Source organism: Buteo buteo, chromosome 1 (assembly GCF_964188355.1).
Source record: "Buteo buteo chromosome 1, bButBut1.hap1.1, whole genome shotgun sequence".
Classification (NCBI taxonomy): domain Eukaryota; kingdom Metazoa; phylum Chordata; class Aves; order Accipitriformes; family Accipitridae; genus Buteo; species Buteo buteo.
Genome location: NC_134171.1, coordinates 29,441,509 through 29,468,719, shown reverse-complemented (window position 1 = coordinate 29,468,719; position 27,211 = coordinate 29,441,509). Strand labels below are relative to the sequence as shown.

Sequence of the window (27,211 nt, the reverse complement as noted above, 5' to 3'; positions counted from 1 at the left end):
AATGTCACTTTGCAGACAATAAATACAGTAGGGGAGCAAGTCCATGTTCAGAAAGATTTGCAACTCTTGGGCAGTGGGTTTTGCTTCTCTTTAGAAAGTCATCTTCATTTCTGTACTAGTCTTTGATGAAATCGCAAGAAGAACTCCTAATACTTTTGACTAACAAAATAAACATGGGAAGTTGGGGATAGCATACAATGCAAGAGTTGAATACCTGCTCTATAGCCAGTACTGTTTCTTGAGGCAGTGACACATTCAAAAGCTTTTTGACTTTAGAAAGAACAGGTGGCTGAGCATGCAGAAGGTCAGTAGGCTGAGAAAACTTTTGGATTTTTCTACTTTAACTGAAGTTTCAAAGTCTTTTTTTGTGCCTTGTTTTCCTGTGTCCCAAACTAAGTTTCAGCTTTATTTTCGTTCAGCAAAGAACATTAGAAATGGTTTTTGATCTGAATAAACTGAAGGCAAAATAGTCAGTGCAAGTTTATAGGTATTGTAGAGCTTTTACATGGAAGAAATAAGAAAAGCTACAAATACTCATCTCTAGGAGAATGAATAAAAATACAAGTTGTTGAGGATGGTGAAAATTGATCAGTCCATCCGTTGTATGGTATCCCATAGTGTTGCTAACTCAAAGCTAGCAGTAAATAATTTAAATAAAAAAATGCCCATATCAACATATTTTTCTACATCATGGATGGTAATAATGTAATTTTTGTTTCACAAAGCAGAGGTTCCTTTCCTAAATAATTTATTTGTGAGGGAATTGAAGAAGGTGCACTATAAAGCTGTAAAAGGATAACTTAGACATTGGAGTGTACTGCTTACAGGAGGTTACAATAAAGCACAATAGCTGAGTTTACAAATTATTTGGAGACATGTACATGTCGTTCTCCTAAATCTGAACTCATCATTGTAAGGGGAGAGAAACCCATTTGCTGGTCTTACCATTTTTCCCAAGCTGTTCTGTGCACTTTGGCTTTATTTCTTCTTTGTTGTGGTTGTTAAGTTGATGGTCCAGTTTGGTGTGATGAACCACCTTGATGCCAGCTGACTTTATCTAAGAGGGACAGTCACTTTTTCAGCATTGTTTTCTTCACTTACCCTAGCTACCCAAGTTATAATGCTAAAAGGAAACAAATGCTTGTATTTTGTAAAATGTAGTGAGCCTGTTTCCAAAGAATTTTGGAAAACCTGTGCTGGTTGCAATGAAATACTTCTCCTGCGTGTGTACGTGAGTAGCTTTCAGTTGAACAAAGGATATTTTGCAACAGCACATGGCTATCTCAGAATCTCCAGTCAAAGAGTTGTCACTGGGTTACCCCTTAGTCTGTTTACTTTTTAACCTAAACTTAGTGCAGGCAAATATGAATTTTCTTTTCACAGGGTCTGATTATATATAAAATTAGCCAGTTATTCTTTGGCTGATTTTCAGAGACCAGGGTTTTGCAAACCTTTGGGTATAATTTTGAAATCTATTTGAAAGTAGGCCCCAAAGATTGCATTTCTCTCAGTTACAAAAAAATAATAAAATAGGTTGCATATGGTAGAAGTGGTTTCTGAGAGTCTGCTCAGAGAAAAAAAAAAAAGAGAGGAGAAAAAAAGCAAATCCCAGTATTTTTTACTTCTCCTTTTTCTGGCATATGATACATTTCAGATATCATTACAGTATTTTCCCCCTCAATTCCAATTTTAAAATTATGACAGATTATGCTAAAGTACATTTTTCTGTATTTGTATTTCTGTGAAATTTACCATTTGAACAGGGGTTAATAACATTTGTCTTTTATTCAGTTGTCTTTTATTTTTTAGAGTTTGAATCTGCAACCTTAAGATGTAGGGAAAAAAGACTTTTCTACCATATGAAGCACAAGAGCAGATTTTGCAATCCTTGCTTACGCTGAGTAGTAATTATTCAAATAAGCAAGCCAAGTAACTATTCACATGTAACTTGGTTTGTAGTTTCATGATAAAGCAACATCAGCTTCAGCAGAAAAAACAGGGTCAGGAGTTCTCCTTTTCTTCTTCCTTCTGCACTGTTTCTGCTCTCTACCCAGAACTGCAGTGTGCTGCCTGTTCACTTACCCCACTGCAGCCATTTGCAGGGGCACATTATGAACTTGATCAGTAAATTGAATTAAAAAAAAAAAAAAGAAGCATATTCTGGAAGGGTTACAGATTTGAGTCAGAATTACAAGGTACTACCTGTGTACTTATAATTTACTTTTTTAAAAAAATTGAATTATTTAATATTACATCATTTTAATTAATGTACTGCATTAGGTGATATGTTTTCAATGTTAAATACACAGACCTGGAATTGCTACCAGTTTAGATTGATAAACCCAAAATCTGAAAAAGAGCAGTTGTACAGGATTCACAAAACCCAAGTCAGAAAGCTGAGGATGCCAGTTTCTTAGAGGGGTTCTCCATCTTGAATGGCAGCCCATCAGCTTAGCATTAAGACGTTGCACTGAAGAACCCAAATTCCTAGGTAAATGTTACCATCAATAAGGAGGGGTTGAAACTCAGAAACCAGAGTTCCAGCTTGGTTTTATTTTTGTGTTCAGCCCCACACAAATGTTTTCTGTTGGTATTCGTTTTATGACTGCTGTGGTAAGTGTGTTTTTCAGAATGCCTTTTTTTTTGTGAACCACTCCATGACTATGTGTCACAAAAAAGCTTTGTGCCATAAAAAGTGACAATTACTTAGTGCGTTAGGATCAGAGAAGCCCTGGTCGGATTGGGATGCACTTTCTCTTTTCTACTCACTAGAACTTCCACTGGTACTTTCATACATTTATTCAACTGTTTGAAGGTTACAAATGCTTACCGACCGGTTTATGGTGACTAATTGTTTCAATAAACAAACACAATCCGTGAGCTGGGAGTGGGAACCAGGAGATACGTGTGTAGTGTTGCAACTCCTGGGGTTACCTCATCACTTAGTGCCTCCGTTTTCCCCAGTGAAATCCGGGAAAGGTGGCGTGTGTCAGAAGCTCTGTCTACAAGTAAAAACTTACTTTGTACATCTTGACCAATATTGACGTGGCAGATTTATCTTAACAGTTGTTCTCATTTGTTCTGAGGAGAGGAAGGTGTGTGGTGACTTCGTGGACATACAGGTGAATATTTGTATAATGTGAGGATGGATAGTGCAAGTTGATGCATACTTTTTGATACTTAAAGTTGCGAATGTTTTCCTGCCCTAAAAAAAAGCTGAGAATCTGTAACTCTTTCTGATTTTGGTCATAATTCTGAGTACTTGGCATCTCTGCAAATTAGATCATATTTGTTATCGTGTAACTAAGGTTGGCAGGGAACAGGGCAAGTCTTTGGCAGGAGCGCTGCTGTGAGAAGTTTAGATGGGTGGCAGCATGAAACTCCCGTAGCTGTTTGTAACGAGGTAACAATGTGTCATGAAAACAGCTTCATGTCCTGAGGGATGGTCTGGGAACAATGGAATATCTGGGGGAAAAACTGCAGAACATTTCTAAAACTGTACTGAAGAAAAAGTAGGGATGTATAGGTTTGATAAGAGGCAAGGGTGGTTGTTACAGGTGCTTCTCAATGAAGTATTGCAATTTTGGAAAGGAACTTTCAGAATAATAGGCAAGGGTTCAGTTGTCCTGAGCCTTATTTATGGAAACAGAAATGTGGCTAGAGCCATTGCCTTGGAAAAACCCCTGAACAAAACAGGTTTCTGTGACCAAATGCAGATTCAAAAGCTGATCTTCTGACCTGGGAAACTGGTTCTAATCTGCAGAGATCTCCATAGCAGAGATAATTCAGTGTAGCAACCAGGTGCAGACATTGACCAATTACAGTATTGATGAGTTTATTTTTTAATGCTGATTTTGTCAAAAAGGATTTTTGTTTTGTTTGCTGTATAATGTTAATGTGACCAAAGGGGGCTGGTAGGGAAATGAAATATTTTAGCATTATCAGTATTAAGATTTGAAATCATAGTTAATTTTTGAATCCTTCTTGTGCTCTCTAGTGTAGCACTTAGGGGATCTCTGAGATCACAATTTCTAAGATGGATAATACTGATGTTTTTCTTAAGTGCCTACAAATTTGTGCTACAGAGAACAGGATTGTTTTGAGTAGGAGAGCCTGTGAAACCCTTATAGTTTCGTGGATATTAAGGTGGTCTGAAAGTTAATAGTGGCTTTTAATTCTTTGAACAATGTTTGTATCTTCAGTTCATGGTAGTATCCTTCCTTCTGCAATTAACTTTAAGATTGCCAATTTATTTTTAGAAGGGCAATAAACCAGAATTGGGCAGCTTTAGTAATTAAGGAATGCACTCAAGACAATTACTAACTATCTTCTTCCCAGGAATGCAATGTGACAGATGACCAACAAAACGTATGCGTGTACATGCATCAGAGGAAGAGGAAAAATAAAAAGAGATTATTCAGAATAATCACCATTTCCAATCCTAATATAGTCTTTTTCTTATGCATCCTAACCTGGTCTTATTTCGTAGTTCCATGTACACCACAGACTAATTTTTTTAGCATATGCAGATATACACCTTGAAAATAAAAGGATATTTTAAAGCAGTAAACAATTAGATCCAGCTGTGTAAATATGGCAGGAGCGTGGGATATGAGAGCTTATTTGGCCAAAACAGGGAGTGAAACGTAGTATCAGGACTAGACCGGAAGGCAAAGGGTGTAATTTCACGTACTGTTACAACAAATAATGACATGTTTAGGCACAAAGCAAAAGGAGAGGCACTGAAGTGAATTTGTTTACATTTATTTTTATTTAACCTTCACTTTTGTAAGGTAATGTTGTGAGGAGGCCTGTGGCTTTTCAAGCTCCTCTGCGCAATGCTGTGAAATGCACTATTTTGTCCATGCCGAAGTTATGTTGCCCGCAGAGAAAACTGTACATACGTTTCCCTGGTGAATTTTGTAATACTCTAAATAGTAAATAGGTGCATAAATTAAGCCCTGTGAGAAATGAAAAAAAGGTTTTGGTGGCTTTTTTTTTTTTTTTAATATGTTGGAGGGAAATTTCCTACTGGTACAGAGATCTGCAGTGATTATCTAGGGCTTTGGCTTGGGTTATCCCCCCGCTCCCTCCACACATACGCACACTTGAGAAGATATTCGTAGTCACTGGTGCTTCAGCAGATGCTGCTGCCGTTCCTTCTTCCAGCCACGGCTTCAGCCTCCAGCCATGCTGCTCTAGCCCGAGCGGTGGTGGAGGTGTGTGCCTGCAGCTCGCCTTGGCTTCGGAGCACCGAGCACCGCTCGAGGTGAGGGCCAGACAGTCTGGCAGAACACTAGCAAAGGGAGAGGTAATGGGGGGGAAGAAGGTTTCTGGAACGGCTTCTCCACAGTCTCTCCCACAGCTTTCATTCCTGCCTCCGTGCCCCCTCATGTGTTACGCCTGTGCAGGCAGCAGTCTGTGCTGCATGATGAAGCGTCTGGTTGGATCCCTTCCCCAGCCCAGCCGGCGGAACACTGGCACCCACACCAGGCAGGGTGGCACAGTGGGGCGGCAGCAGGCGGATGAGGGAGGAGGTTAGCTGCGTTTAAGCCGGCATCGTTGGAAAGAACAGAGAGATTGCCTGACAATGTCTCTGGCAGGATGCTGGAGCCAGATTTGCAAACAAAGTAACTGTGGGTGCGTTCGTTTTTATGTACTCCTAAGCCTGTCCTACAGGTAGCAATCATGGTGTAAAACTTTAAAGCGGCTTGACGTTACTACTCAGCGACCAGAGCTGTCAGAAGTAAAATACTTGGATTGTTGATGGTCAGCCTGAAGTCTTTCTATATAGAAGATGGAGGGCATATACTTAGCACTTTCTGAAAAATAAGCTTTAATTCTCTGTTCTCAGATTGACATCTTCTAAATGACCATTTGTGTCTGAAAATTTTCATTAATATAATTGGGGTGAATTTTCAAAATGAGTTTTACTGATCCATGTTCAATTTTGTATACTGAACTTTTTTGCAAATGGCATTTATATATGCACAGACCTTAGCAATTAAAACTTTGATACACATTAGGACTTTGTTGTGAAGAGCTGTCATACACTGCTGTTTGTCTGGAGCATGTTTTGGAGTTCTCACCCCTATTTTCTGTGACGTAGGCTGCAGTGTCCCTTATTTCATCCTGGTCAGGTATAGCTTTTGGCTTCCTGGGAATGTGCCGATGCAGCCCTCAGCTGAGCAAAGCCTGAATTTTCTTGTCTAATAATTAACTTCTGTAAACTTCCAGATGCTTAGGGTGAGCTCCAACTTTCTGTATATTCAGGTAGTTTCGTTTATAAGAAGCAGCTCTTTTTACTACAGAAACCTCCAGCTCTGTGATCCTCCAAAGATACTGTAATGATTTATTCCTCTTGTCTTCACAGGAACTGATATTCAATGGCTAGAAACAGAGCTGACAAGTGGCTGAAATGAATACGACTACTATCCTACAAGAGATTTTGATTAAAAGATCACAGCAGAAGAAGAGGACTTCTCCTTTAAACTACAAAGAGAGGCTTTTTGTACTTACAAAGTCTATGCTAACATATTACGAAGGTCGAGCTGAGGTAGGAGACACAGATTTATACTATAGAGTGCATTTGTTCCTTTTTGCTTTTGTATACTTTTGGCTTTTTTCTTACCATATATCATACTGTCAGGAGCGGATGGGGACAATAGCCATGGGTGGCAATGAACATGAGCTGCCGTTTCTCTTTTTTATTATTTATAACGCAAATTGACAAAGGTATAGATAACTTATCTGGTAGTCAGTGCAAACTGGTTCTTAATCAGAGCAGTAGTACATGGGCGGGATGCCAGAAATAAGATAAAACAGATTTTATAGCTGGTCATCAAAGCTGATTTCTTTCTCTCTCCAGAGAGGTGAAAGGTCACTGCTATCACAAAGTGGGGAAAAGGCAAAAAAACCTTACAATTGTAGTTGCTTATGGCCATGTTTACTGTGAAGGCTGTTACTTTCATATCTAGAAATTAATTGATTTCAAACAGGAGAAAGACCGTTTGATAGCAGCAGCACATTGCAAACCAAGTTCACTAGAGATGAGATCCATTAGAGTGGATCATGTAATCTAGTGATTGAGATGAAGCTGGAAGCAGTTTATATTTGACAGCATGAGCAGCTCATCCCTGTTACCACTTCCTATGTGAATTCAGTTACACCAGAATTCAATAGTGTTAACTAGGCAAATCTTCAGACCACTATTTTTTCAAATGAGCTCCAGACTCAGTTTCATCAAGATCACTTGCTCCCAGAGTGCCCTGTCATATCTTTAGTGCTGCGGGTCAGATTTTCTGCCTAACTGAGGCTACTTTCCGGATTTGTCACAATGCTGACAGGGATTAAAATGGCTGCAGTAGCTAGTGGAGCATGCTCTATACCCTGGGAAGCCATTCAACAAATAAAACTTAATGGTGACAACTCTGCAACCGCTTGTGTTGGCTGTCTTAACCTCTGATCAGAGAAGGGCGTCCAGGAGAGCTAAGGCTTGCTAAACGTGTTTCTCTGCCAGAGCTTGTGCTTGCAGCAGAATTGAGCTCACATACCATACTCCAAGACCACAGCAGTCTGTTGTAGCTGCTGATCTCTGAGTATAGCTTGGACACACTGAAGGATAAGAACAAGATTACAGAATGGCTGAGGTTGGAAGGGACCTCTGGAGGTCATCTGGTCCAAGCCCCCTGCTCAAGCAGGGCCACCTAGAGCCATTTCCCAGGACTGTCTCCAGATGGCTTTTGAATATCTCCAAGGATGGAGACTCCGCAACCTCCCTGGGCAACCTGTGCCAGTGCTCGGACACCCTCACAGTAAAAAGTAAATAATTGTTTCCTCATGTTCAGACAGAACTTCCTGTGTTTCAGTTTGTGCCCACTGCCTCTGCTCCTGTCACTGGGTACCACTGAAAAGAGCCTGGCTCTGTCCCCTTTGCACCCTCACTTCAGGCTTTTATACACATTAATAAGACACCCCCAGCCCCCCGAGCCTTCTGTCCGCTAGGCTGAACAGGCCCAGCTCTCTCAGCCTCTCCTCATAGGAGAGACGCTCCAGTCCCTGTATCACCTTTGTGGCCCTTTTCTGGACTGTCTCCAGTAGCTCCATGGATGTCTTGTTCTGAGGAGCCCAAACCTAGACACAGTACTCCAGGAGTGACCTCGCCAGTGCTGAGTAGAGGGGAAGGATCACCTCCCTTGACCTGCTGGCAGTACTTTGTCTAACGCAGACCAGCATACCATTAGCCTTCTTTGTGGCAAGGGCATGTTGCTGGCTCATGTTCAACTTGGTGTCCACCAGGAACCCCAGTCCCTTTTCTGCCAAGCTGCTTTCCGGCTGGGTAGTCCCCAGCATATACTGGTGCTTGGGGTTGTTCCTTCCCAGGTGCAGGACTTTGCACTTCTCCTGGATGAAGTTCACGAGGCTCCTGTCAGCCCTTTTCTCCAGCCTGTCAAGGTCCCTCTGGATGGCAGCATGACCCTCTGGCATATCAGCCACTCCTCCCAGTTTGGTGTTACCAGCAATCTTGGGGAGGGTGCCCTCTGCTCCATCACCCAGGTCATTAATGAAGAAGTTGAACAGGACTGGACCCAGTATTGACCCTTGGGGTACAGCACTAGTCACTGGCCTCCAACTCAAATTTGTGCCTCTGACCACCACCTTCTCTTCAACCAGTTTTCAATCCACCTTGGAATATGAATTACTATGTTTTTACTGCCTGTGGAGTTATTTTAGAATGCCCCCCCGCCTTTGTTTTTCGAATGCTTTTTTTCCCCCAGAGAATAAATAGATGGGGGCTAAAAAGCCCTCTGAAACATGTCTTGCATGCTTATCCTGTGTCAGCTTACATTCAGGTCAAATAGAAATGTATGTAACAGGTTTTGTAGGTCTAGTTGTCACCCTTTAAGAAGTTACCACTTCCAGCTTTACCTTTCCCCTGCACGTTAACATCCTCCGGCTAAAATACCTTTCCGGGAGACTGACTGGTGGATCTGTCTGTGAGGGGGTTTAAACTATCAGTTTTATTTGCCGTGAGATGGATCAGGGCTGCCCGTAGTGGCCCAGCTGTGGAGGCAGTAACTTAAAATGTTCCAGCCTAAAATAAGGGCAGTTGATGTGAAAATATACATTACACCTATGCTAGCCTAGCAGTTTGCTGCTGAAACAGGCAGGTCCATCTCATCCCTGTCCTAGCCTTGCAGGCCTCCCCCATCTGCTTGAATTGGTCCTGGCACTTCTTAGAAATCATACTGCTCTGAAAAAACTTGCTGATCGGCAGAAAGGTATTTGATCTGGTTTTATTTTTGCTGGATTAGTGTTCTGCTGGGTTAGCAAGCTGCGTTAGCTCGGTACAGGATCTAACAAGTGCCAGAGGTGGTGCCAGGCAGTGGAGGAGGACAGGATGCTCTGACTGTTGACATCAGCAGGTTGTTAGACTGGCTCAGCCATAACACAACTTTCCAACCTCAAACCTTTTTTCATTTTCTCTGTTCGTCTCACTTTAGATTCTTTTAAACGTTAATCTGCATTTTATTCTATTAACAACATTGTCTGAAAATATTGAACTCTTATCTTAGAGGGGCACACTGAATATTTGTCAGCAATACTTGGTCTCCATTTGGAAAAAAATAAATTACTGTGTGACTAAGATCTCTGTGACACAGTGGTAGTTATTCCTTTGTGTCACTGGGCAACTGAAATGGAAAAGATTTGGGGGTTTTATCAGCTGTTTGTTTTTTGTTTGTTTTCTTTTTTTTTTTTTTAAGCCAATGATGGTGGCTATAAATTTGTATCTGTGGTAAGACAGCTGTATATTCTGGCTGAAGGAATTTATATAAAAAGACAAAAATGTTATTGGACATTAAAATTATTCTGGTCTCTCTGAACAGTTGGGGATTTATTGCTGAAATAAATGTGACTACTGTGTATACTGGTAGAATTTAAAGATATGACAGATGAAAGGATAGGTACAGACTGATCTCATTGCAGTCTTGGCAATATTCAAAGTCCAGATTGGTAAGATAAGCATAGAAATCCAAAGCCAAGAAGATCCCACACCCTCATTTTAATCACATAACTGCAGTGGTAGCAGTCTGCCAAGGGTGGCTGAGTTCTGCTTCTTTAGGCAAGTATGTAATTCCCAGTGTAGTCGTTGGCCAAACTGAAGTATTTTCTTGTTTTTTTCCATTTTAACTTCTATGGGAATTCAGTAGAGAGAATTCAAGAAGAATCCAGGGTTTCTGGTCACATGAATAGTCATACCACTTCTTTTTAAAAACAAAATTAAATCTCATTAACCAGAGTAGTCAATACTGAAAGCGTGGGCAAGTCAGGATTGTAAATAAGGCAACAGAATTAGATGCTTGGTGTGTCTGGTGACAGAAGTGGAACATTTATGACAATAGAAAGCAGTCAACCATAGCAAATGTTGTTCTTGTAAATGCTGCTGAGAGATTTGATTGATCCTGTTTGATGCAGCTGGTGGTGGTGGTGGGAATCACTTGCTCTTTGACCAGAAACTGCACATTATAGAAGTGCTCTTCTCTATTTTTTCTGTCCTATGTCTTGACAAAGTGCCATATACCTGCTTGGAGCAATAAACGATTATTTCACATGCATGACTCCTAGCAACAGGGTGAAATCTTGTTTAAACTTGCTCATAACCTATTTAAATCTTTTCATACATGCTTTCAAGCAGCTCAGGCACCCTGTCATGGCACAAAGTGCCTACAGTGAAGCTGGAGCTGCGGTGCTGCCATGAGAAGGAGGAATGTAGCTTCTGCACTTAAAAATATTGCTGGGCTGTAGGTCATGGAGGAGGTGTGTGAACTATCGATGAAGCATAACTACAGAATCAGTAAAGAGGCTGAATTTCAAGACTGGTTTCAGAGCACAGAAACCTGAGGAAGGAGAGTCCTGGTTTAGGTTACCTGTGCAAAGCTCTACAATTATGAGTAATGTCATGGGAAGCTTATTTTTTGTAGGAAGCCAACAGGACCTTGGCTTTTATGGCTTGCCACCTTCTGGGCATTATGCTGTTTGGTAAAAAAATGGGAGATGTATCATCTTAAGGTTAGTTAAAAAGATGGACATTAAAAAGCTTGAAAATAAAGATACATCAGGAACTGACTTGTCTTAAGCATCATGGAGATGAATTTTTAATGTTGTCAGAGAAGAGGAATATTCTATTTAAGTTGGAGGTGGCTTCTGGTTTTGGCTTTTTTTGGCATAAGTTCTGCGAATTAGTAAGTGTAAATGTTGGGGAAATGCCATTATTGCACTATTGTGCAAAATTGGGTTAACAGTAGTTACAAACATCTAAAAGGCTAAGTTAATGTTGTAAGTTGCATGAAGCCTTTGACAGTTTATAAGCTGTCATTGTTGGAAAGAGTATTTTCTGTCTTTTTTTCCTTAATGTTGTGAAGGTGGCTAATGAGATCTGAATGTGATGGATTCCATTTGTAACGAAGACAAAAATTCATCATAGTAAGAAATAACTGAACCAGCCTCCAAGCACAGAGTACTGATCATCAATGTATAAAAATAGGGAAGAAGTAAAATATCTTCCTATTCTGAATATGGAGATGTACTATAAAACTGAATATGCTACAGTCAGAAAGTCTTAAGATATGTACAATGTTCTCAAATAGGCATTGTAGACTTACCGAGCCAGCTTTAAACAGGTTTATGTAGACAGTAGTAACTACAGCAGTTTGGAAGTGAGAGGTACGAGGCATTTTTGCACAAACTGGCCCTTGCTCTTGAGGACTCTTGCACTATGCTTGCTGGAGGCATTGATTGCAGTGTAACTTCTCCAGATAATCTGATTGTATAGCAAAGGCATGTAGTGTTCTAGTGAGGAAACACTAGCATAAAATATTTTATTAGGAAATCTCCGATTTTGTGTGGTTTGAAAGCTCAGCATGCTGTTTAAGGTATGCTGTGGTTCATTTTCCTGAACTATTTTCTTCTAAGAAATAAAAAAAATACTAATCTGTAGGAAAATAATAAGCAAAGGTAAGAAATTTTGAAATTAAAATTAAAAAAAAAATCTCATTTGGGATTTTTTATTTTGTATTTTTGACCAGCAAAAATTTAGCTAAAGTTTTGGCATGACTTTTTCCAAATTGCTAATTTCATCTTGAAGGGAGTGCACATTTGAAATCCAAGGAGGCATTTGTGGAAATAACTTCACGTATGCACGGCCCTAGGTACATTTGGCCATTTTGTGTCAAAAGTGGCCTCATATCTTGTATATTCAACTTAAAATACTCTGGAGTTTATTTTCAAAGGTGTGGTACATTCACACTTTCAGCTGACTCTGTTTGGAAAATCAAACCTTAGTGTTTATGTAGGAGTCCACCTTATCACTGAATTGGAAATACTTCCGTAAATATCTGCTGAACAGTTGTAATGGAAAGGAATACTCACTTTACAGCTCTACCAGTGTGCCTGGTGGCTGGCATCCCACGGTGCAAGTGCCCCCCATGCTCCTTTGCAGAGTGGCTTAGCTGCTGCAAAGAACAGCATCTTTTATTCCTCTTGAGTTAGCCAACAGGACAGAACACACAGAAATAGCATTCAAGCTACTGCACCCACCAGAGCGGTCTGCCAAGTGCTCTTGGTTTATCTTCTTTCTCCTTGTGTGGTAATAAATTTTACTGTTGTGAATTTTTCCCAATGAATGGTGAGAAAATGCCTCTGAACTGTGAGAAGATGTTAGGGTAGTCTGGTGGCCCTGACTGGGGCAGGCTTACTGCTGCATTACGGAATAGTCATGACAGCAGGTAACATGTACTTGACACAAGTTTTAGTTGGCTCATGCTGACAGAGCAGCTCACTTGAATTAAAAGTGCCACCAGACTAGAGGTGTTTGGTCTAGATGGCATTTTAGGTAAGGGAAATTTTTTGAGATGACAGCAAGATAATAAACGTAGGTGTTAAAGTACTTCTTGTCACTGGAGTGGTTGAAAGGAGCTGGTTTGTGCAAGGGAGATGTCCTGCTAGTTTGTTGGTTTGAAAAATTTCACATTTGATGTTTCTCGTGAGTGTGGTGCTTCCACAGAGTTGGCACAGACCCGGTCATTATTTTATAAATTGTTCTTGGTGTGTGGACTGTTAGTATCCTCATACTTATTGGAGCTGTGGAGCATTCCCTTTCACCGTAGTATTTTTCTCTGCCTCAGCTTGCTTAGCAGTGACACTCTTTAGTTCGAAAGTGTGCCGATGTGTGTGGTTTGGTTACTGTCCTCCCACACGCAGCGCGGCATGCTTGCATTAACCTTTCCAGCCCACAGCAACTTGTACTGACCTTGAGTATGAAGCTGATGAATATGAGCTTATGAATGTGAAAATGCTTTAAGCTTTAGCATCCTTATTGTTTGCTCATGTCTGCTGTATGGATTAGTTTACGGCAATAAAATGTTTATATCGGATTTCGTGTTTTCAAAGGTATAGGCTAAATCCTGGTCCCCATGGTTACCCCACATGTGTTTGCGTTAAAGGGAGGACAAAATGGGGGAGAGTCTGTGCTGCCGTACCCCATTAGCTCTGGAGGGGCAGCACGGAGGATATTGGAGTAGGCACAGTACTTACCTATTTATTAGTATGCAGAAGCCATTTGCTTCCACAGAGAAGGCAGATAATAGCCCCAGAGGGAAATCATTTAAGAGTCTTACTTAGAAGGTTGCTTCTGTGGAGTCAAGTAGAAGGCAGCTCTCTGATGAGCTGATCTTGGGAAGTGCAGAGTGCTCTTACCTTCACTGGCAGTAGTGGTGTTTGCCAACAGGATCAGACTTCTGTGAAAACTAACTTGCATAAACAGAGTAACTGTTACAACTAACAAAAAACCAACCAGGATTTATATGAAAAAAAAGCAGAAAAAACCCCCTTGAATGTTCTTGGAGGTTGCTAATTTTAAAAGTCTCTTCCTAAGGAAAAAAGTTCTTCTGCAAGCATTGTATTTGGCTCTTGTAATTTGAATAGAGAGGAGACAGAAGCTACAGAAATTACCGTGGTGATATTTTAAGGAAGGAAAAATAACTTTAAAAGCTCTGGGGCCCACTCTAAAGCTGCAGGTTTCAGGGTAACATTGTGTAGCTTCATTGCAACGCCAGTCGTGTGCAAATAGTTCCTTTGGAGCATAACAGCATTATAGAGTTCCAAAAAGCTGTGCTAGTTACTTTTCTTACTTTATTTTTTTTTAAACAGAAGATCAATATATATCCATTCTACTGTTGCTTATTCTTATAGTAGTTATCTTTCATTATTTTTAACTTATTTAATTACCCTGATTTGTATGGTTTCCTTAGTCATTGCACAGGTGATTTAATTCTTTGTATAAATGAAAGCACAATTCATTATGAAAACGATTCCGATTACTTCACTGATTATTCTTATTTTCTAATGTAAGATAAATAGCTTCTGAAATTAGTAGATTGGCACAGCCTTTTTTGTTTTTTTGTGTGGTTTTTTTTTGTTGTTGTTGTTCCAAGTCATAGCTAGTGACAATCGAGCTTTCTTAAGATACTTGCAAATTTGTACAATAACTTTATTCCAGCTGGACCTGGAAGAGGACTGCGAATTGGCTGCTGTTTTCCCTCTAGGAAACAGAAATAGATATACATTTCTTACATGAATCATGTAGAAGTCCTTAGCTGTACTTACTGAGGACGTGCCTTCACAACTGTCTCTAAGAGAGGTTGTGGCTTTAGATCAGTTCAGCTCTTACTCTTCAGCAATCTTTAATGCAGTCAAGCACAGTTTTTCCCAGCATTGTCAAAAAAAGAATGAATCAAAAATTTTTAAGTGCAGTCAGGATAAATGGATTCTAAAATGCACACACATATGTGCTTTTATATATGTATCTATATATAAAAAATTAAAGATGTAATTATTAACTTGTAACAGTGATTTTCAGCACGAATTGTATTGCTGAGCAAGTACAACGATGTATTTACAAGTTATCCCACCTAGAATGATGCCTGTCACATCCATCCTGTAGAGAATAATGTGTTTGTACCTCTTATGAAAAACTAGAGTCAAAATGCATGATGGAATAGAGGGCTTTTCAAACTTCTTCACAAGATCTGTATTTAAATGCTGACTCAAAATATGAGTAGCCACCTTTTCTAATTCTAGAATACCTCTATAATGACTACAACCATTGCTTCTACAGATTAGCAGCATTAGGAAAATAGTTAAAATTAACTTATTTTCTTTGCACTTGATTACATAGAAATCAAGACAGAGAATTAGCAAGTGACTTGGTAATCTGTAGATGACTGACCAATGGATATTCTTCAGATTATAGTTTTTCAAGCAAACTTAGACATTTTTGTTGATATAGCAATACCTGCATTGTTGTTCCTATAGCAATAGCTGCATTGTTATTCCTATATACAGATCTCTTTGCTCAGCTAGAGTAATGGGATTGTGAGACATCCATCTCTGATGAGAAAGAGCAACGTGGGAAGCTGAGTCTTGCTTCAAGTAAATACACAGATGTAAAAATTATATAAGCCATGTTACATTGATCTAATTATTTTGTGACAGCTGCTAGTCCCCCACAACAGCAGTGAACACTTAGAGCAAAAACCCAGTCCTTCTGAGGAGCTGCTTATCAAAGCATAAGATGCACCAACAAGTGAGTAGAAACATGATGCAAAGCACTGATGAGACAGTACAGTAACCAGGAAAAGTTTTACTGCAGATTAGATGCCTACACCTCTTTTGTATGGTAGCCTGGGGAAGAGGAGGGTTGATCTAGGTCTGTAGCTAGCCACTGCTCAGAGCAAATATAGTAAGGAATCAGTTTTCTTCTAGGTAGATCAAACAGTAGGAATTAATTGTCCATAATACAGCTGCACATAAAGCTGGTAAGCATTTTGACCTATCAAGGTGATTGTGAAAGAGAAGACTGCTCTGCAGCAAAGGCCCCAGAAACCTTGTGGGCTAAAACAAGTCAGGAGGACAGCAGCTGAGAGAATCTGAGAAGAAAAATCTCATAGACAGGGTCTGGATAGAAGGTTTACTGGAGAGCAGTAGATACTGGCATTGGGAACCACGAAGCTCCATCCTGCCTGGTTTGTTTGTTCCCATTCCCCCACTTTCCCCCAGATTCAGGAAAATAATTTTTTAAAATAAATTTTTTGCTCATAGCCGGAACTACCATATTGATGATGATCCAGAAGACCCCAAATATTGGCTGAAAACCCAAGAGAAGAGATAACTGTGGGCACAGCTGGGGAAATTTTAAGCAGGTGCAAGTGAAAGCTGTTCAAATTGGAGAAGTAACTTAAAGCTCTTCATGTGAATGGAGGCAGCTTTAACAGATGCATGGGAACACTCACTTGAAAAGAGCAAGTCATAAAGAAGCTTAAGTTGTAGAAGAACTTGGTTATGTTGCAGCGATGATTCTCTGTTGTCTATAACATCTACCAAAAGAAAGATCTGATGTAAAATGAGGATCTCCAGTAATTACCTTTCTAGAAGAATTTTGATGTTTATGAGATGGAACAAATTAGACATAGTTGAAGTTGAAAAGTGTAGGTTGTAGCTGTTGAGACACTGACAAGGCATGGATGAGAATATTTACCTTATGACTAGACAGGAGTGGATGAGTCTTAAAGGTGCTAAGAAGGAAGAGCTGGAAGATAAGTAAGATTCTGGAAGGCTGGAGAAGGCCTAGTTTTAAAAGAGTGCAGAGGAGAAGCTGAGAAACTGTAAGCTATGAAGAAAATTTCCAGAAAAGTGCTAATAAAAACAGGCTTGTTGAAGGTACCTGAAAGATACTAAAACTGCACATCAGCCAAAAAAGATTTGACAAGAACCCCCCCACAAAAAAAAGAAAAAAGAAATCTCACACTTAGCTGTGTTCTTTCTGCTACAGGGTAACAAGTGCCATGGGTTGCAGAGAAGCAGCAGATACCCTGTTTTTTCATTCCAGTAAGGGGTTTTTGACACTGCTGTATGAGACTTTTTCAGATGTCAGCATTAGAAATGACCTATATAAACCTCTTGTAAATCTGATTGCAGAACACATGCTACAGTGTTCCATAGGCATTGGTGGCTTGTTTTCAGAGTGAAAGACTGTCTTGAATGGGGTGTCCTGTCTTGCATGTCAGTATTTTCACTAGTGATATTGTTGCTGAAATAGAAGCTTGTTGAGGTCTCAGGTGACATAAAACTTGGAGCTGCAAGCATTTTGGAAAAAAATCTAGAAATCAAAGTGGCATATTGGGATTAGGTGTGTGGTGGGTTTGTTTGTTTGTTTTATTTTTTAGAATATGATTCAGCGTAGACAAGTGCAAAAGGTAAAAGTTTAGGTAGGAATGCTGAAATGTTCAAATACAGAATGGGAGTAAGTAGCAAAGTGCCAGGCTGTCCCCAGCAGGACCTGGGTGATAGGATAGTGAATCATAAGCTGGATATGCATCAATGATACCCTGTTGCTGTGAAAAAGGCAAAAGTTACGTTAGGATGAATAAACAGGACTGTGAATCTTTGACGATAAGGCATCAGCTGCAGTGCTACATCTGGGTTCAGGCAATAATTTTCAAGGAAGATGTGGACCTGCCTGCAAGATTCAGGGCAGGAACAGCGGGAGAGATGAGGTTCCCAAAAGCCTGGACTGTGATGAAGGGTTGGTAGAGCAGCAAGTGTTTAAAGCGGAGAGATGGACTAGTGATGCATGGGAATCTTCAGAGACAAAAAACCCCTCAGCTCTGTAGTCGTGGACTCCATCATCTGATCCTTGAAAGAGTAGGTAAAGCAGCTGGTGCCTCCGCTAGGTGACCTCTCGGGTCCTGTGCCGGCGCTCTGATAGCTCGCCTGCGATGGCCGTGGACTTCTTGGTTCAAGTTGTCCGAGTCTAGTGTTCAGACAGCATAAGGCTGTATCAGAGTGGTGGCTGAATAAAAGGCGTCACTCACCCTACGGACAGAGTGATGGCCCTGAGAGGGGAGAAAACAGGGCAGAAATGCAACAAGTGGGCTGGCCAGACTCAGAGCTCTGTCAGGGCTTCACAGAAAACCAGGAAGAGAAGATTTGTCTGAAAGAACCCGAAGCTATGTGCTAGTTATTTTGAAAGCTGAAAGGTGGTAAGTGATTTAGAGCCTAATATGGGTGGAGGCCTGGCTGATTTATTTTTTGTCCTTTACTCTTATATTGCTGCCTTATGTGATTGCAGCGATGTATCATAACGTGTAACTGTGCACATTTGACTGCCTCTCAGTTGCAGGAGAAGAGTAAATTACAGATAATGCGTTGTAGTTGTGGTTAGGAAGTTGTATCAGTGCTACTACAGAGAATTTCTTTTTGTGCTTTTCAGTCTCTCCAGTGGTGGTAGTTGGCATCTGCTGAGCAGCCAGGCCATGGTGAAGGGTTCTCGGTTTCCTATTTGCAGGACAGCGTTTAAGACTTCCTCCTTCTTACTTATAGTTTGTATTTTTTTTCCCCTTGAAATTCTTCCCAAGAGTCAGATCTTGGATCAGGTCAGACTAGATCAGAGTAGTAATCACCTCTCACTTTTTATCTCAATTCTAGCCATTTTGGAAGGGTGAATAGAAATACTTGCTACTTGCTTGTGTTAGAATAATCATTAAAAAAATGAATTGAAAGGAGGCAGGGCATTCTTCAGCATATCTGACATACTGGAAAATAAGGGGATGGAAAATGTGGCCATCTAACACCTAGCTACAGTAATTATAATTTGCATAATCAGTAATTGCTTGGGTGAAAATGCCTCTCAAGAGGGAACTGCAGCAGTATCCAGTGCTTCTTACCGCTAAATGGCAATGCTATTTAATAATGAAAAAAAAAAAGCTATGAAAACACCCTTACATTCGGCTTTCCAGAGAAGTTCTCTACAGGGGATGTTGGGTTAGCCGGGCTTTTCTGAGGTTTTGTAAAGTTGCAGAGCAGCTCCATAAAAGGAGATGTCAGTAATGCTGAGACCTTCTATACTTGTGAGAACACAAGTTCCATGGGTCACATGCTGATGACCTCAGGACTTCCTACATGGGGATAAGCATGGGAGAAAGAAATAGTATGAACAGCAAAGAGAGAGAGAGACAGCATGGGTGAGATGAAATCTAGCTATTTCTTGACAGCCTAGCTGACTTCTGCATGTTCTCATTGAGTTTTTTTCCAAATGGAATGTCCTTTGTATTGTTTAACACCCAAACCCCACTTTTCTGAAGGTAAGCAACACAATATCTTCATCAGCAAAGAGGAAATACACTGAAGAAACATTTCATCAGATAGTGGGAATATGGGCTTCTTAAGCTATATTCAGTAGAGGAGTAGTTCCAAGTGTACAGAGGATGAGCTGTTTGATTGTATACTTACATAACACTTAGATATTTCTTGTCTTCCTGTATTCTAAGATTTTTTTTTCTTTTTTTTTCGGGATTGTGTAATCATGTATTTGTTCCATATCTGACAATGTAGGTCTACTGTTACAACTTCTTGATATTACAGTGTTATGCATTAAATAATAGGAATAACTTATTTTTTTGCATTGCATGGAAACAAGACTTATTGCCTGGACTGGCCATCCTCATTGTGAGCAAGGAGCAGGACTTCTAAAACAGTAAATCAAGTTTTTGAAGCATAGGCAAGCATGAAGTACATATGGCATTTTGCATTTTGAGAAGCTTTTATAGTAGTTTCTGTATAGTCACTTCCCTTTTGTTATTTTCAGCAAGCAGATACATTTTAAAAAAACAAAAACCAAACAAACCACAACCTTTAGTGGGACTTGAAGCACATATTTTTATCTGTTATCCTTATTGGGATGTAGTATTTTTATCTATTTGTTATCCTTATTGCGATATAGTATTTTTATACCTTTACTACTGTTCTACCATGTTCCTTTCTATAGGCCTCCCTCTAGAGGCATATATCTATCTTCAGAAAAGAGGTGGACCGGCTTTGATAGGTCCCTTGGGTTCACTGGCCTGTGAGGTTTCCATATCCTCTGTGAATACTTGCGTCCAGGCAACATGCGTGAATGTGTGGGTGAAATACTACTACTTCTATGGTGAACCTAGCCTTTTTCTACTATGTTAGCTATCTTCCACCTCCAAAGACAACAGTGAAGAACGTCCCTCTGTCTCCTATGGTTTGACGTTGCATAATTAGCCATTGTACTAATTTTGTCTCTTTGTAGCAGAGGTCACTTGTTGGAAAGAATGGTTGTGGGTGGATTTCTTGTGGGTGGATTTCTCATGGCTGGCTCATGCCTGCACCTCTACTTCCCAACTACTTCAGCGCTTGAGCTGTCCCCTGATTCTGCATTTCATGTCTGCCAAATGCCTGGGTCTAGAGCAAGCTGTTTGGTATGCAGAATAAATGCAACACAGTGATGGTGTGCAAGATGTCTCGCTGTAAAGGGAAATCACTGAAGTAGGGAGGTGAGAGGAATTGCAGTGGTCTTTTTAGCATTCTTCTTGAGTCATTCCTTCCTGTTCCTGTGCCCCGTGGTTTAATAGTGAGAAATGCTGAGCTAAAACACAGCTGCACACCTGACATTTGAAGGCTGTTGGTCATTAATAACTGTTGCTTCTGATGCAATCTGAAACATGTCTGGAGCAGTATATTTGAATTTAATTTCACATATATAAGTTTTTTTTAATCTGTAAAATACACAAAGACAGAAAAATCTTCTCTCACATTAGGCTTAATTTGCTGGATTGGATTGCAAGGTGGGTCAACTTTGAATTGGCTTAATTTAGCATCTCATGGTGAAGCAAAGGGAGCCACCTTAATTTGTGAAAGGGGACAACTTAGGAAATATGATTACTAGAATGATGTGCTGTGTATCAGGAGGTTTGCTTTTTTTTTTTTCCCAAATGTTAGTTGGTTACCTGGTTGGATTCCTGTCCTTTGTCCTACTGCACATGTATGCTCCTTTTGAGCACTCACTGAATGCCAGAATTGACATGAAAATCTCCAAGTCTTGGAGGAGAGAGGGATTCAGAGAAAGTAATAAAGCCTGTTCATCTAAAGAATTTCTGTCATTCCGGATAAAAAGAACCCAATGCATATTGTCTCTCTCTGTCCCACAGCCTCAGTTAACCAACAGATGGGATCCAAGCAATACGTGTGTACCCTACTGGACACAGAAAGCTGTCTAGATACATTACAGAAGTGGCAAGCATTTTTTCTTCTTCGTATGTTGTTGTGCAGAAAAAAAGACCTGGAGAGGTGTCTTCAACACAGTTAGGTGGAGCGTTGAATTCTGTGCTTTGTGAAAAAGCATGTCTTGTTTGGATCCTGCTGTTCTGCATTGGCTAATCCAGCAGCCCTGAAGCTGCTAGGCTTGCCACGCAGTGACAGAGAGAGGGAGAAGCAATACTTGCTGCTGTACCAAGTGTTGTAGACTTCAGTAACTCAATTTTTGGTATTTGCATGACTGCATGTTTTATTTTAGGCAGTCAAAGTTCAGGTAAGGAGGGTACCATAAAAGAAACAGAAGACTTAAAATGATTTTTTTGATGAAAATATCCAAGGTTGCATACCAGGTGCAAATTATTTTTCAGCATAACATGATACAGCTTTGTAGTACAGCTCATGAGCTCATGGTAATGTTTATGATTTGACTTTTTTAATGGTTCACTACTATGCCTAATTCCCCCTCCATTTTAAAAAGCCCCTTACTGGGGCTTCTTGTTTTGGTTTGGTTTGGTTTTTTCTGGTGTTAAATAACAGTTACAGCTTTATCTGAACTTAGTTCCTGTCACTCTTCCTGATGCTGACCATGACGTGCGTGAATTTTTCATGCATGTTTTCTCTGCCTGCTTTCTTAATAACAATATACATAAGAGACAGAGTACTAAATGTGTTTTTAAAACTTCCATGTTTTCCATGGGTAGTAACTATTGTGTTTCAAGGGTGGTGGAATCGTGACAGCTATATTTGAAGTTGCTGTTTGCTTCTGTTTATAAGACTGTGTTTTCAGTTGCTTATAATTGTGCCAGACTTGTACTATTTGGGCTGAAATTTTCATCCTCAGGAGAGAACAGGGCAGCTGAGTAAGGATTGTAGTATCTCAAATAATTCACTAATTACTAATTATTTCCATGTTGCCTGAACAGTGTTCATCTTTCATAAGCTGCACTCTGGATTGGATGTGCTTGGCAAGTCAAAATTTTTGACGTGGATTAATTCAGGACCAGCCATGAGCTGCTGCCATTTTTGTTTTGTTCCAGATTCTGGTAGAAACTTCCTCTCCTATTAGAGACTCGGCTCTCCCAAAAGTGAGAGGTGGCCCTATACAGTCTCTGTAGATTAATCATGATTTTGCTCTCAGAAGTGTATCGTTCATGTGTTTCCCTTTGCCACATAATAGAGCATGTTGTAAATTTCTGTGCTGCGCTTTTGTTTTTAGCCTCTTCTGCTTCAGGTAGAGGAAAATGGTTTTGAATTCCTTCAGAAATAGCCACTTTAAAAAGGTCCACTCATATGTGGACTTGTGTGAGGACTGTTATTACCTACTGCTTTTACACATAGACTAAAGCCCAGTACATGCCACCTCCAGTTATGGGCTGTTCTTCCACGGAGCTTCCCCTCTGGAGCATTGAACTGCAGTGTTTTTCCATGTATTGTTACTCTGGGCAGAACCTGCTGAGCACCATGGGCATTCCTTTCCTTCTTTAAAATCTTCATAATTATCAATTTCGGCGAGCCAAACCTTCTCAGATGTCTGTGCTTTTGACCTTGCTTCTTCAGGGCTTCTGCTAGCCTTGGTCAAAGAATTTCCTTCAACGCAGACCCCGGCTTGGCTCAGGGGTGGGTTTCACCCCTGTCTTCTGCTTCCTGCCTCAGCATGAACTTGTGTTGCCTGTGCAGCATCCCAGTTTCTCTGGAAACTTGGTGAAACACGGCAGTAGTCACAAAATTGTGGGAGCACTTCAGCAACAGCGTGAGGGAACAGATGAGATGACGCATTGGTGCCTATTTCCCTCACCAGTTTTAATCATAATTTAAAATCAGCAGCGGGGGGAGGCCTTCCTTCATCTGTACTCAAGTTTATTTTTTGTAAAGAAGAGTAGATTAAACCTATGATTACAGCTGATTGGAAACTTTACATAGGAAGAAGTGGTACTTTTTACTAAGCAATTTTACTGTACTCTGTGCTTTCACCACTGTAGATCTTTATATGCTCTGTCTCTCTCATTTTTCAAATGACTTCTGCAGTTAAAGCAACATCAGTGTCGTAAGTGGAAAAGAAAGCAAGAAGTCTCTGCTGAAAAAAAGAGAGTTAGATAAATTTGCTATATTTTACATAATGTTTTTTGCTTTTCTCTTATAGAAAAAGTACAGAAAAGGATCTGTGGATATTTCAAGGATTAAATGTGTAGAAGTTGTAAAAAGCGATGGTATTATTCCCTGTCAAAATAAATATCCATTTCAGGTATGTTCCTTTTATATAAAATACATAAATTACAGTGCTCTTTTCAACAGCGCCAAGCCATTTGGATGTAACTTGCTTGAAATTACTGTCACTTCCAAGTGAGGAGCCCATTCTCTGGCACTCTGGGGCTGTGTGTGGTGTGGTTCAGGATCAGTGACTAAAACCCGTGCTCAGCAAGCTCTGCTCCCCCTACAGTTGCCTCCCTTGAGAGCTGTGGCTCATACACTCGGTCTTTTCTTTTCCCCACCCTCTCTGCTTAGGTTTTGACTGGAAAGTGCTTTGTCCTGGTCTTCTTCCAAAACGAGTTAGCTGGCAGCCATTTTCCCTGTCTTTATTCTTTGACGTTAAATTAAATTTAATTACCATTAAATTGTATGGGAATAAGAAAATCAAGATAAAACTTGTTGCATTTTCTTCCATTGTGGATGGAATGGAACTAAACACAGAAAACGAACTGCTTAGAGGGGGAAAAAGAAAAATATGAGGGGTCGGATGCTATGCCTGCTTATGATAGAGGGAATGGTTGGAGTGAGGGTGAATTCCACTGCCGGAAAGGGGACCCTGACCCCTTTCTCACAGGGCAATACTTGCCTTCCACCAATACAAGCAGTGAAGAAAAAGAAGGCAGGAATAACCCAGGAGCAGTACAGAATCACAAGGAGTTATGAAATGGCTGGGAACGAAGAATGTCTGATGATGAAATAACTTTAGCAATTAAATAGAACTGTTTTTAGAAAACACACAGTGAAGAATGAACGAAGCAAAGCATGAAGCAAACATTTTAAGGAATGCTCTCAGGATAATATACCATTATAAAATCCTTCCTTATGCTACTGAAAGCATTATATATGAGTAGCAAACCCTAATAACCTCTTCCCAGTTTCTGCATTTTGTGCCTGAGTACACTAATTTTGCCAAATGCAAGAGTCATTTGTCTTGTTCCGTTTCCTCTGTTCCCTGAGGAATAAATAAATGAATGTTACCAGGTGAATGTATTTTGATTATTTCTTTTCCCCCTCCAGGTTGTATATGATGCTAATACGCTTTATATTTTTGCACCAAGTGCACAAAGCCGGGATCAGTGGGTGAGGAATCTGAAAGAAGGTAATGGAAATTGCTCATACTTAACATCTGACATATGTAAATACCTTTACTTGAGCTGTCTGGCTGGGTTGGAGTTAACCTGGTGCTGTGTTTTGGATTTGTGGCCAAAACAGTGTTGAAAACACACCTTAGTTGCTGCTGAGCAGTGCTTGCACAGCGCGGAGGCTTTGCCTGTTTCCCCCTCCGGCCCTGCAGCGAGTAGGCTGGGGGTGGGCAAGAGGCTGGGAGGTGACACAGCTGGGACAGCAGACCTGGAGTGACCAAAGGGATATTCCAGACCGTATGACGTTGTGCTCATCAATTAAAAACTGGGGTAGAGGAAGACAGGGGTTGGGGTTTTTTTGGCTTCCATATTGGCCGTTGCTCAGAGACGTGGCTGGGCACTGGTCTGCTTATGGGAGATGGTGAGCAATTGCCTTTACATCACTTTTGGGGTTTTTTTCTTTCTTTTGCTTATTAAACTGTCTTTATCTCAAGCCACAAGTTTTGCCCTCTTGTTCTTTCTATTCTCAACCCCATCCTGCTGGGTGGGGGGAGTGGGCGAGTGGCTGCGTGGGTGCCTAGCTGCTCCCGGTGTCAAACCACAACCAGCTAGAAAAATAAAATGGTAGAGCTTCTGTTGCATATATCCACCGATTTTTATTTTTTACTGGGTCAGGTCATCGTTTGCATACACAGCATGTGATAACAGGTACTGGGAGTATCAAACACCCAGACTGATATAATTTGATTTGTGAAGGCCAGCTGCAATTAGAATTTGACTCTTTGTTTTTCCACAATGTGTAAATCATCAAAAAGCTTAGCCAAGCTAGTTAATGGCATCACTTAGAAGACAGGAGGCATCTCCACTGAGATGCGGTCTGATTAATGCTATCATAGTGAGTAAAGATTTTTTTGATTTCCCCCCTGCCCCCCCAAGAGCCTCTTGATGCTTTCTGCCACCATCAAATGCTCACATTAATTGCAGGTGCTGTGTAAAGTAATAAGAAGTAACTTCTGGGCTGGGGACCACAGGGCAAGGAATAACCTCTGAAACCCAGCAAGCCCTTAGGATAGGGGTAAGGAGCCTTTCAGACCAAACACAGGCATTGTGCCATGGAATAGCAATAAAATTCAGCTATCTTTTCCTCCAGAACACTGTTTGTAGAGGAAATTGAGTAACTTGCAGCAGTAATAAAAAGAAAAGGGGCAGGCAGAGCCCCTGTGGCCTTCACAGCTGCCGGACTGATTTGCAGGGTGTGGGTGGGCGCCTGGGTCTCCTTTCATGGAGGCACCAAGGGCCTGTTGGGGTGGCTGGTTTAGGCAGGGAGTATAGCACTCTCTTCTGGAATAAAGTAATGCATTATCCTAAAAACATCCTCTACTATCATTGTATCACCTCCATGTAAACTTGCAAGAAGGTCCTTAAGAGAAGGAATGCTAAAGCAAGGACAAGTGAAGATTATGCCTCCTGTCAAAGATACTGTAATATTTATTAAAAATGGCTCTCTTCCAGATTTTTTTTTTAATCTTTCAATATATGCTCCTTTTCTTCTTGTAGAAATAAAGAACAACAGCAATATAATGGTGAAATATCATCCTAAATTCTGGACAGAGGGAATTTATCAGTGCTGCAGACAGACAGAAAAATTAGCACCTGGCTGTGAAAAATACAATCTTTTTGAAAACAGTAAGTACATATGTTTTCACATGAAGTTGTTTTGGCATATTTTTCTGCTTTTTTATATGATCCTGTCATCACACCTGAATGCCCTAGATATCAGGCAAATTTATAGAGCAGAGTGAATCATTGATGCTGTGCCTAAAGTAAATCAAAATGTTTCATTTCCAAACATTTTGTAAAAAATATAAAAGCCAGTAAATTGTCATCACAAAAAATCTTTAGAGAAAGCTGAAAGGAATCATTGAGGTTGCTGAATTTCACTTGGTTTGTTTTTCCCATCTGAAACTTATTTGACCGAGCGTTTACCTCAGAATGAATATAAATCCTGATGGTGAAAAAGATTCAGCTAGAAATCCTTGCCAGCTCTTCAGTTTTAATAAACAACTTCTACATACCCATGTAAAAGAATAATAACTGTGTTGCATCCAGTATAAAAATGATACAAGAAGGCTCAATGTATTTACAGACACAGGACTGAATTTTCTTAGAGGTTTGTAAACGTCCATATGCTGAACCTGGATAAACTGACTTCCATAGGCACGTGCATCTTCCAGCATCCAAATCACAGGTTCTGCTTGTTCAGCAGCGATGCTAACAGTAATTATTTAGTCCTCAATTTAAGGAAAATTCCGTAGCAGAAAAAGAAATTGAGCCATTGCTTACCTTCCAGTGAAATCGGAGGTGCCCAGATGATTTCTTTTGTTGGCATCTTAAGTGGCAATGGTGGGGACCTGTGGATTTTGTTGCATTAAAAGACTTGAATAAACAGTGGCTCGTGGCCAGCAAGAATAATACATGACATATAGCTGAACCTTTTAAGTGCGGAAAAAAGCAGTGCGGGAGAAAAAATAGTTTTGGATTTGAGAGAAATAATAAAAAATACATACAACTTCCATGCCTTATTTAGCAAAGGAAGGGCAAGGAGGAGTACTATTTTTTTTTTTTTAGAAGAGCAGATGTCAATAGGAACAGACCTTTAGATTATCATGGTGACAAGAACACTGCTTTCTTTTTATGTATTTTTTTTA

At 40.3% G+C, this 27,211-nt stretch overlaps 1 protein-coding gene across 3 annotated transcripts in view; it reads left to right on the top strand.

Annotated features, from left to right (window-relative positions):
• TEC (tec protein tyrosine kinase) overlaps positions 1-27,211 on the top strand; it is a 52,990-nt gene that overhangs the window by 12,843 nt on the left and 12,936 nt on the right. For 2 of the 3 annotated variants that reach the window (XM_075025422.1, XM_075025439.1), the window contains exons 2-5: positions 6,374-6,556; positions 23,315-23,416; positions 24,439-24,520; positions 26,061-26,189. In XM_075025422.1, the coding sequence (XP_074881523.1) occupies positions 6,419-6,556; positions 23,315-23,416; positions 24,439-24,520; positions 26,061-26,189 (451 nt within the window). In that variant the 5' untranslated portion in view covers positions 6,374-6,418. Of the gene's footprint in view, positions 1-2,912; positions 3,123-6,373; positions 6,557-23,314; positions 23,417-24,438; positions 24,521-26,060; positions 26,190-27,211 lie in introns of those variants that run through there. The other variant, XM_075025431.1, reaches the window with a different exon arrangement.